The following is a 12,330-nucleotide window of genomic DNA, read 5'->3' on the forward strand; positions in this document are numbered from 1 at the left end:
CAGACGAATGCACAGATGATTCCGAGCCTCGGAGCATTGCTCCCTCTCGCAAGCTACAAGCTACATAATCAACTCCGCCCCTTCGGCGATCTCACCGTGTGAGCGCCCTCTCATTCACTCAGTCCTATGACGCTATGAGCCCTCGAGAGAAGAAAGCATAATCCGGCGATTGGAAGCAGCAGCAGCAGCCCCGGAGCCAGCAGCATTGCCGCGGGACGTTTGGAGAAACAGTTCACGTTTTACCGCTGCTCAGTTGGTATCGCGCGTTACTTCACGACTTCTGGCTGCGCAAAGTGTGTAAACTGTTTGATCAGTGTTTCGCGCTTGTGGGAATTGATCATCGTCTGTCGTCAGCCTCTGACAACCGATCCTCACGAGAAGTTCCATCTTTGGATTGTGTGCGCGCGCGTGTGTGGCTGTGTTCGCGTGTGTGTGCGCGCGTTTGTGACAATAATCTCGCAATCATAACCATAACCATCGCTAATTTATTGGATATCCCACTGATTCTGGGTCGAAGGCAAAATTCCGCGCGCGTATTGGCCTCTATGTGTGTGCACAAGGTTCCTTATCTCGGGATTTCCGTTATGCTCGTTCCGTCCGTCGTGTGAGTCGTGAGAAACCGAAGCAAAACGAATAAAGCTACTTACTTTGACACAATGCAAAGCGGCAAGGTGCCGTCGGCGATCTCGATCAGGTAGCAGGTGATCTTCAAAGCTTTGGGAGTTTGGGATGGATATTCGGATGCGGTGAGATTCATCTGCCCAGACAGAGAGATCGAGAGCGAGAAGCAGAAGCCACCGAGCAGTTGTATGTAACGAGGGACTAGTGATGTGTGATTGTTTTGGGTAAAGTGTCCCGCGCGTAATTACGGCCGTGTCTGCGGGTGTTTATTTTGCGCTTTCGCAAGGGGGCCAGACACCGTGGTCGGGCTGGTCGAAGATAGTAGTAGCGGTACTAAAAATAGTCTGCTGAAGCTGAGAAGAGCCAGGGCAATTGTGCCCTCCCATGGAGCAGACCGAAGGGAAAATGATAATAAATTTCGTGCAGCCGCTCATTAGTGGGGAAGTGACGACAGCCCCTGGCAAGTGGCACGATCGCAAGTGATTTTTTCGTCGTTGTTATTGTTGTTGTTGTTGTTTTATGTTTGTGGAAACGAGAAGATCAGAAGTGCGGCTGGAATAGGGCCGGAATAAATTGAATACTGTGAACGAGAGTTCCCAGCAGCTGGTCGGAAATAGTATTAATTTTTATTGCGTGGTGATTTGTCAATGAGAAGAAAAAACGGAAGAATTTTTTGACCCAATACCAAGGTGTAGAAATTAGGGGAAAAGAATGGTACTGACCGGATCAGTAGCAACAGGGAATGTGTAATTAGGAACAAGTGATGAATGTCGTTTGGTCCGGAACGAACACAATTGGCACTATTGGTTTCAGTGGAAGAAGTGGTAGCGGAAGTAGCGGATCTCGTTGTTGGAACCGAGCTGAAGCAGTTAAAACAGTGAAGGAAGCAACCGTCTAGCAGCGGTTTCTGTCTGTTACTGTTGTCGTTTTCGACAACATAAGTGATTTGTGAATTGTTTTTGCGTGCGCGTGTGTGTGTAGCGAAGATGGGCATCGGTAAACTGCGGATGTGGACCGGTGTTGCAATCGTATTAACAACTATGATCTCAATGGTGAGTCTTTCCGATCTTAAAACATCTATTGGTATGAACTGAACCAAACCGCATCGATATTTCTTCCATAACTCACCCCGAGAAATTTGATTTCCGTTCGCTTCCCACAAGCCGAGAGATATTTAATCGATTATTATTGTTATGATGCGCGCATGGGTGGGAACGCCGTTTCATCACGCTGTATTCCCACGCGTATGCGCATATATATGCTTCCACTGCCAGCTGGGAGTGTAGTGAAACGAACACCGAAATCATTTCGTATGCAAGAGCGCCTGCGAGAGGCATAAATCGCATGCTGGAGATCGCTACCTGCAGATTGGCAATCCATCTTTTCCCTCATCACCATATTGAATATGAGTAATTGATGTGAGATGTTTTCGATGGAATCCGTTCGAAGAATCCCGCCAAACGATTATAAAAAAAAACATTTGAAACGATCCTTAATATATCGCCGCGCTGCTTAGAACCCTATTTCCCTACAACTGTCGCTATCGTAACTCACACTTGTTTGTTTGTTTGTTGTTTTTTTTTTCTCCTTTCGCTTTGTGGGATCTCAGTTTTCCTGTGGGAATTCCACCAAGAGCGGCGAACAATGAATGCATTACGAAACTCTTGGTTTCCTTGGTTTGCTTCCTGTGCCGCTCGCGTTGAAAGGAAAGATAATAACCGCTCTGGACACGTCAGGCAGGGTTGCCAGGCGGTAGCCCTTAAACAAGCTGTTTCGAAAAAAAGGTTTTCTAGAATCTAGGTATTGAGTCTGAATGCGAAAATTTGATTAGCCCTTATTGCACGCGAATTTCGAAGAAAGTGAAATCGAATTATCCTATAACACGGGATAACCGTGAGTCAGCAGAACAGTGAAAACAGGTTTTGCTAGAAATTAAGCTCTATGGAAGTCAGCAAATGTAGAAAAAAAAACAATAAACTTATTGATCATATCTCGCGTAACTTTTGAAAAGGTCCAATGTAACATTTTCACCAACTCGAGAAAAACGTAGGTTAAGACCCGAACATTATTTCGCGAATTGTCTTAAAAGCTATCAATCTTTATCACTGTTTTCACCACTAGCTGTCAAGAATAACTCCGTAAAACCAATCGTAACTATTGTTCCGTGATTTGAGATTAAGGTTGAAGCCTCGGGGCGAAAAATGTTACATTGGACGTTTTGACTGCCCGCGTTTGCACATTGGACATATTACGTTGCACTATAAAAATTTGAAACTAACTAATAAACAATAATCCAAATATCAGCATTTCGTTCTAAAGACTGATTATTATTTTTATCACTTGTTGAATTGCACTGAAATCGATAACAACACCTGTAAGAAACAAATTCCAAAACGACCGAAGTACGACTGCGAGTTGTATTGACTGCTTCGTTACTTCGGACGTTTCGGCCGTCGGAGGAAAGTGGCGGCCGAAGTAACAGCCGGGTGCTTAAAATTCGAATCTGTACATTGGTTTTTTTTTGTATCGGCGACAAAAAGATGGAGAAGATAGATACGTGAACGATTGTTTTTGTAATACATTCAATGATTGAAAACTAATAGCGTGCATCCATTAACTCGATTTGTTTACATTTGTTACATAGGACCTTTTCAAAAGTTACGCGAGATATGTTGATTGTCTCTCACAAAAACTTCAAAAACTGACAATTATTAGAGTCCAGATATGATATAGAACAAAATATTTATGAATTTATATTTGGCGATGAATTTTTTTTTTCACAAAATGATAAAATCTACCAATTTATAGAGTTTCAGAATCAAGAAAATCAAAATCAATCATGTTTAAGTCTTCAAAATTCATAAAACATTTCATAAACACGTTGACCGTTGAATATCAACAATTTTCGTTAGAAGAAATACTGAAAAATCTGTTATTTTACATGCTACAATTCTATTTCCTCAAAAAAAAAAAAAAAAAAAAAGAAAATAAATGTATATATTAGAGGAATCTTGTTTATTGGGAATTCGCCTATTTGACATGATATTTTTTTGACCCCAAATTCCGAACACGATATGCGCAAGTATCACGCGATAGTATGCTGAACTAAATAATTGGTATCTGGATTTTGCCGGTGCATCACTAAAATGATACGCTAAAATCCGCCAACAAATGGTCTGATGAGGGAAACTTCGATATAACGTACACGTTATCAAAGTTTAAAAAAAATTTTTTTGGATATTTTTTTTTCTGAAAGAACAATAAATTATCTGTATTTTGATACTACAGCTCGTGTTGTAACTTTAACCAATCCCGAAATACAACTGTTTTGTGATTACGGATTCTAAATGAATCAAACTTCAATCAACAGAACGAAGGGAAACATCATGGGAAAAGTTGGCTTCGTCTTCTAATTGAATCCTTACTCAAACAGCAACACAAGAATGTAATATAAGCTACGTTTCAGAGTTCTTTATTATGCTCCGATATAAAGTAACAATTCGATACAACGTACAATTTAGAAGTAAAATGTACGTTATATCAAAGTTACCCTGTAGCTCTGAAAAGCGATGTATCAAGGTAAATCTTTAAGGTAATGTTTTGCAGCGCTTAGATATCGCTTAACTCTTTCAGGACCATGAGATATCCAAGACTTGATATGCCAATACGACACAATATTTTAGCTATTGTGGATGTAAAGTGAGAGAATATCACAAGAAAAACATAGCAGAGTGTATAGGTTTTCTATAATTTCATGGAAAGTATTTTTTCCTATGGACCATAAAAGTAAATGGAGGAAGAATTTCATTTATTGCTTTGAAATACAAAAAAAAACATAATAAAAGTTATCAGAAAACTAAAATAGATAGTTAGTTATGGTATTCTACGTAACAATTTCGTTTACTTGTGGAGCACAAGTGGACATTGCACATTACACATTTATTATGTGGTCTTTGTTTAGTCAAACCGGACCATGTTTGACAGTTCTTTTTTTTTATTAATTCAGAAACACATTTGTTGCCTTGGACATACATTTTATTTTGACATTCAGTAAACAAAATATCGATTCAATAATAATTGAATATTCGATAACGATTTTTGTAGAAGGGAAAAATATTTGGGCGTGAAAATGAAAATCAGGGATTAAGCTATTTACACATAAACTTCTCATGCCTTTGCAGTCCTTATGCTCATAATTTTTCAGTTCTAACTCGGCTCTGAAGTGAGTTAAGTATTGTTATTTGGCTGGAAAACGAACCCTAATTTGCTTTTTTGCTAATTTTATTATTCGACACATTTGTTTAAAATGTTTAAAATGATAGATATTTACTTCAACAAAACAGCTCCACACAGAATCAATACCAGCAGATTCAGTGGCAATCAATCAACGAGCTTGTTGCACAAGGAATCCACACAGATTTGTGGTCCCTTTGAGGTTGGAGTGGCAGATTACAGATTCTAAGACAGTACAAACTAAAAGTACAAACTCTTGCTAACTAGTTTCTTTATTTCAAATATCATATTCAGATGTTTATCTCATATCCAGATCAAGATTCTGGATTCAGAATAAATCTCAATTCTGATTCAAAGTTACTGGGAGCGCAACAAATGTCTGGCCGTTTTATGTAGTTCTATTTCTATTGTGACAACAAGGTTACAAATGAACCATACACAATATTACCAAACGTTTTCCCATCTTTCTGGGCGAACTCGAATACCATAACGTTGAAAGCCTCTATCTTTTGGGGCTATCCATGTATCGAACCATTTGCCTTCATATGAGTGCAACCCGATATTTCTCCTTTTTAGCATTATATCCGCCCTATATCAGCATATGAAGCACTTGCTAAATATGAGTCCTGATGAATGTCATTTCACAAAACTTCCTTAATCCGTAACAGGAATGCATAATATGTATTTAGATTGACTGAAACTAAGTCGGAAGCATGGAATGCGGGCCTCTTGGACTATGGAATCTGGAAGCTCGATTTTTGATTTCAGTTTCAGTCATTTCTTTTATCTGCCACCTTGAATAAGCCAAATCATGTGCCCGTAGCAATAATCGGACAGCACAATACTTGTGGAATATAGCGAATGGGGCAGAACTTCTCATTTGAGTGTTTCCAAGTAGGGATTTTCACGGGTTTGGCAACATAATGCCGCGCGTTGTCATGCTGTAGAATCACTTTTTCGTGCCTCTGCTCGCATTGTGGCTGTTTATCGGACAGTGCTCAGCTCAATCACATCAACTGTACCAGTCGGTAACATTCCTTCGTGATGGTTTCGTCCGGTTTCAACATTTCAATGAAAAAAAGCTTTTTTCTCAATTCACAGACGAAAAAAAGGACGCTCAACGTCCCTTGGGTTCAAATCAAATGGTACCCCAATTACTTGCTTTTGTATCATCTCCAACACATGAACTCGCCTGGAAATGGAACTTCTAATGCTGAATCAACCCACTCATGAGCTTGGCACGTCTCTTTATCGATCTATGCCTTCAATCGATCTTCATCGAGCAATCCCTTCAAAGTTTTTAGAGCTTTTCCACGCAGTCGGCCTTCAACATCGTCGATAATCGTGTTTGAAGCGACAGAACCAATTGTTGCAATTAGAGCAGCATCTCCGTAATCTTTTTGGAGTTCCCGATACGCTTCAGTCGCCGTTTTTTTTTCAATGAAGCGAGAAGATCAATACTTTCTGCAAATGACGGTTGTTGGGTACAAAATCAGACAATTCAGACAAACACGCACACTCAAATATAAATGTCAAAGCGGTTTGTTTACCTTATGTCTAAATTTGATTCACTCATGTAGCCATCTATTGACAACCTGCGGTAACTTATTTGCGAATCTAAAACTATTCCAAATTTCTCATATGTATTCCCCATTCAGCTTACAAAATGGCCGCTTCCGATTCCATATTCTAATTCAAGGTGGCAGATAATGGAAATGACTGAAACTGAAATCCAAAATCGAACTTCCATAGTCCAAGAGGTCCGCATTCCATGCTTCCGACTGAGATTCAGCTAATCCGAATACATAGTATGCATTCCTGTTACGGATTGAAGATGTTTTGTGAAATGACATTCATCAGGACTCATATTAAGCAAGTGCTTTATATGCTGATACAGGGCGGATATAATGCTAAAATGCGAAATATTGGCCCCTTACAATGGTGCAGTTACCCCTTTTAAAAACATTACAAGTGTCAGGGTACTCTACAACATCTGTTTCCTCATGCTTTTGCTATCTGAACCACTGTTGATGCGGATAAAAGAGTTGAACACAGTTGTAGGAGATGAGATGAAGACAAAAGAGGAAATGTTTCAATAATTGAGATAATTAAAATACATAAATATTAATTGACTATAAAATCCTTGTGTTCCATCTGTTCGTGATCTATGACATAGATTTGACTCTGTGTGCAAGTAAATGTTTGGATTCCCGATAACCGTAAGCAAGCCGTGAGAACATTCATCCACAAACTAGGAGAGTAAAATAGTATAAGAGCGAGAAGAGGAAACTCTCAAATTTGTCTCTGTTTGGACCAGCGTTGCCAAATGTCATTTACAACAATTGGGATACATGAGAAGTAACAACATTGGAACATTGGCACTATTGGTCTGAAAGGGAATCAGATAATTAGAATGATTAGAATGAGCAATTATGGAACATCTTTTTGGTTGATTCTCTAGAGTAAATTTAAAAGGAACGGTCGCGAATTTAGACGAGGTGCATTTCAATCATCGCTTGCGGTAAAATATTTTTCGATGGGACAACAATTTGGTCAACATGGTGGATTCATACTTTTTTAAATAAAATCAATATCATCCTGCTCCAGAGGCGTTCAAACTGTTCATATTATATGACAGGTAGACCCTCAGAAAAAAAATCATTTTTTTAAATTTTACATTTGTAGATGAGGATGAGGAATTATAGAAGGTAATTTAATAGTAATTTCCATATTATCCCGAATATGCTTACTTTTTCTGTTTGGGTGAAACTTCTTATCCGTGAAGAATGTAATCTGATGGCTACACTTGGCAACACAACACAACACTACGAAATAAGCAGTAATGACTACCGAGTTCAAACCTTTCATCTGAGCCTGTCGTCATTCAAACAGTTTTTTTTTGCATCTTCAAGTGCGACAGCGCAATCGCAGTCAGCTATGTATGAAGCGATCACTACTACTAATGCGCTGCCTTGCGTTAAAAAAATTATGTTTGAGGTTCAAAGTTCTCTGCTGAACGAAGCCGAGGGAAACAATAGAAAACACACACATCATTGTTGATTGAACAGGTACAGCCTGTCCACGTTAAATTTCGGACACCAAGATAATGCCAGTAAAACAAAAATTCACGTAATACAACAAAATCGATTGTTTATTTCAGTAAAATAGACTTATATTTAAAACAAGGAAAGCTTACTTCAATGTTAATTACGTTGTTTGTAAAATTCACGAACTTTCATGGGAACATCTGCCATTAGGTTCCGTACAGAATCCTTAGATATGCTGGCGGCGGTGCATTTCCATCTCCTCTTGAAATCATGAATGCCATTCGCTTTCTTCTTAGTTTCGAATAGTTTTCGCTTAATCAGAGCACAGTACTTTTTCACTGGGCGAAGTTCTGGACAGTTCGGTGGATTTGCTGTTTTTGGCACATATTTGACCTCATTTGCATTATACCATTCCAGGATGGATTTTGCATAGTGACAGGAGGCCAAATCTGGCCAAAACAACGCTGGAAGGTCATGGCTTCTTATAAATGGTAGCAACCGCTTCTGGAGACATTCCTTCTCGTAGCCATCTTTATTGATAGTGCCGGTAGAAACGAAAGATTTGGATTTTTGGCCACAACTGCATAAGGCCTGCCAAACCAAGTACTTTTTAGGGAATTTAGACTGCTCTTGGTCCGGAAACACTCGGCTACGGCATCCCTTCGCATTGCAGTATGAAAAGCGAGACCCGGAAGCTGTTTGAAGTGAACATAATTCGAGGACATAAGTTTCATCGTCCATTATGGTGCATGAACATTTTTGCAAAAACTGTGTGTAGAGCACCTTAGCACGGCTTTTTGTAGTGAAATTTTGCTTATCATCACGATTGGGCACCTTTTTCACTTTGTACTTTGTTTGTTTTTTCGCTTTGTTCACCTCCAGTCCATGCCTCTGCTTCACTTTTTGTACACATGATTTTGGTTTTCCAACCTTTGGAGTCACATTTCTAATTGAAAGGTTGGGATGTTTCTCAACAATGGAAACCACCTTTCGGTCCATCTGTCGGGAGCATACTTTTCGATTTGTTCCGCTTCCAACCTTCCGATCCACAGTTAAGTGCTGGTCAAACTATTTGCACACACTGAACACGATACTCTTCGGCAGTTTTAGCTTTTTGGCGAGATCGCGTACCGACAGTGTTGGATTTTGCTGCCGTTCGCGCAAAATGCGTTTGCGTACTTCCACTTGATTCGACGCCATTTTACCAAACTGAAGAAGAATGTAAACATTTTGGACATCGGAATAAAGAGGAGGGTCATGTAAGTGAAATATTTCATTGATTAGTGAAATATTTCATAAACTACACTGAAAGAAATGTGTCCGAAATTCAAGGTGGACAGGCTTTAGCTCGCTTGGTCACGCGTTAAATTTTATTTAAAAAACAGTCTGTAAGACAATACAAAAAAAAGGCACATTAACAAAAATATTACAAACAAAACAAAAATATCAAACAAAGTGCTGAGTGTACAAAGTCAGTGTATTCATATCGAAGAAAAATCAGAACCAATTGTCCGTTGTAAATTCATTCGTGATCCACTCACGGACAGTACGAATTTCAGAATCCAAGTTGTTATCATATGTTGGGATATACTCGGAAACTTCTAATGCATCCACGTTCTCTGAACCAGTTTCCTTGTCAAGTAGAACACATAGAAATTGTTTGCCTCTTCTGGTTGAAACACGAGGTGGTTTAATCTTGGTATTGGCACTGCGTCGTGTAGAATGTATAGATCTGGAATGGCCACAATCTGAGTATATGCGGCCTAGAAGATTTATGGCAATCGATGGACAATGCATGTCGTAAGGCATTTTACGAATCGAAAGTCGTTGGAATAATGGCAAAAACTGATCATTGTTTTTGACATCAGATGGCTCTGCTACAAGTAGTCCGGCTGTCGTTTGTCTGATCGTGTAAGAGGGAGGACGAAACCTGTCTGGAAAAATACTGAATAGGTTATTGCGCATTTTCTTGCAGAAGGAAGGGTTTCTACACTTCACAACTTGCAAGACATATTGTGACTCAGGTGCTGCACCACAAGGAATCAGGAAGCTACGGGAGTTTTTGCTCCTTTTCGGGTGGCTTGAATTCAGTTACAACTCCATGTCCATCGATTACAAATTCGTTCCAAATCTTTGCAAGTACCTCTCCTGCCGCTGTTGAAATTGACCATCCAGATGCGATCCAAATGTTTCATATGTTTCACATCCGCCAACTGTTCGCTCAATGGAGCCATTCAACTCTGTGGAAAGCGCTACGGTCTGGTCATGACTAAAACGGCGAAACGAAATGCTCTACAGCAAATGCAATAACTTTGGGGTACCTACAAAGCACTCATGTATTAAATGTGGTCTTATTTGATGAAATGTCAATTTAAGTGAATCCTCTAGATATTACTTAAGGTTTTCGTCAGGCCCACAGTCTACAGAAAAAATAATCAATATTGGTCCATCAGCAACTGCTCAAATTCAATAATATCTTGAGGTCATCTGCGTGTGTATTTGCGTTTGATGGCGAGTGCTTAAGGCTTCGAATGTCCTGAATTGACCCTGAATAGGATACCGCATCCGGTGCTCCAAGATCTCGTTCCTTGATTACCATCGCACTGTAAACTGAAGGCGTAAGTTTGTGCTTGGGTGCAACCACCCAATCGTGATCGGGAAGAGTTACACGTAGCCTTATCATCTTGGCTAATGAACACGATCTGTTCTGGACCCAGGAACGATGCCAAAGTTCAACATTCCTGACTGATGCTGTGCAAAAGACTCCATCGACATGCTTTTTGTGTTCATCAGTTTGTGCTTTGCATAGAACGATTTGTAAGAAGTAAAATGATAAAAAGTAAATTAATCTCTGCTAATTCACTATAAGGTTGAAACTTTCCGGGGTTGTAACCACGTACCTCTTGCCTTCGATTGTTGTACAGTTTCTTGGGAGTAATCGTAAAAGGAGGTCAGTTCTTGAAATCTCAAAACGTTTGCTCAATGACCGCTGCGTGAAGATAATCCAACGTTCTGCAAGCTCTTATCATTTCCGTTCTCCGTCTTTCGCCCGCGGCAAGCCACTTTTGTCTAAAGCAGTTTATCCTCTTGCTCGAAACGCGGTATTCCAGGTTCGTCCTTTACTGCCAGGATTCGGACATTTTCAGGATTCAAAGCAGTTAGCTTTTTAATTGCATCCGTTCTTTTCGTTCTGAATTTATTTTGGTATTTAGCGTTTTTTCTGCTCTGCTTGAGAAGTTGTTTCTTCACTTTTATATACGCTTTGAATGCTTTGAATTTCTGGCAGTTACAAGTACATCGTTTTGCGCTCGCAGTGTTGAAAGCTCTGCAGAAATGCGGTCTTGTGTGGGAGTGCTATGATGCTTCTTTTCTGGATCAGATCGTTTTGTTGAGGACCTGCCGGTACCGGTATCATGGCACGAAAAAGTCACATCCGTCGATGTAGAAACTTGTGGCTCTAGATCATTGAGTTTTGATTGAGTTTGCGTTGCGGCCTGCCGAAAAAAATGTTAGCAGTGCATTTTGAAACTATTGAAAACTCAACACTACACAACATTTTTGATGAAAATTTCATTCAATGTTTTACCTTGCTAAAAAATATGCTGTACCCGCTGCGCTTTCGAAGTTTGACCGCCTCACACTCGTTGATCTTCCGATTAACAACAAATTGGCGAGTCTTCAAACGTCTTGGACTCAGATTTGCATTCATTCCGAGCCGTGTTTGCTCTATGCTGAGTTTCAGGGCCCGATTCTTCCGGATGGACATCTCGGTACGCACGTTAACACTTTACGTGTAAATCTCCTTGATTTGACATCCACTAATTTACTTAAAATCACATTACGGAACAGAATATTGACGAGAAAACCGAACAAAATCGAAAAAACCAATCAAACACAACACCAGTAAAACGAGTTTTGACGTTCATCAAAGTTAGTGTAGGAAAAAAGGTATGCTTTGTTCATGCCACACGCTCAGATGAGTTAACCGAAAACTAACAAATATTAACGAGAAAAAAAATTCTCTTCAACTCAAATAAGATTTTATAATATTTTTCAAAACCTCTCCTTCCCCCTTTTCCCTTTCGTAATTAATGTATGGCCCCTTACATAAGAATTTGATAACAAAAAAACATTAGTACTATAGACAAGAAATCTGTAATAGAAAATATGTAAACACTGTTTCGCATTTTGCAAAGCGAAGCAATGGCGAAACATGACAATTCAGTCTCCTAATGACCCACGTATCTTGAACTGTGTATGTTGAACCATCCTACCACCCCTCGCGTGGGGTGAAGGTCCCATGGCTTGCTGCGTTTAAGCGGAGGGCACATCCCCATCGTGTTGCCAAAATTGTCGACATTGTAACATTGACAAACACGTCGCTGGATGACACGGCGATGGATGATTCCAATCCGCTGATCATTGATCC

General features: G+C 39.8%; 1 protein-coding gene across 1 annotated transcript in view; it reads left to right on the forward strand.

Moving 5' to 3' along the window:
- Positions 1 to 227: 227 nt before the first annotated feature.
- The window catches only part of LOC129766974 (protein serrate), a 162,466-nt gene continuing 150,363 nt past the window's right edge, over positions 228 to 12,330 (forward strand). The window contains exon 1 of the mRNA XM_055767572.1: positions 228 to 1,673. Within this exon, the coding sequence (XP_055623547.1) occupies positions 1,608 to 1,673 (66 nt within the window). The 5' untranslated portion in view covers positions 228 to 1,607. The remainder of the gene's footprint in view (positions 1,674 to 12,330) is intronic.

Source organism: Toxorhynchites rutilus, chromosome 1 (genome assembly GCF_029784135.1).
Source record: "Toxorhynchites rutilus septentrionalis strain SRP chromosome 1, ASM2978413v1, whole genome shotgun sequence".
Classification (NCBI taxonomy): Eukaryota; Metazoa; Arthropoda; class Insecta; order Diptera; family Culicidae; genus Toxorhynchites; species Toxorhynchites rutilus.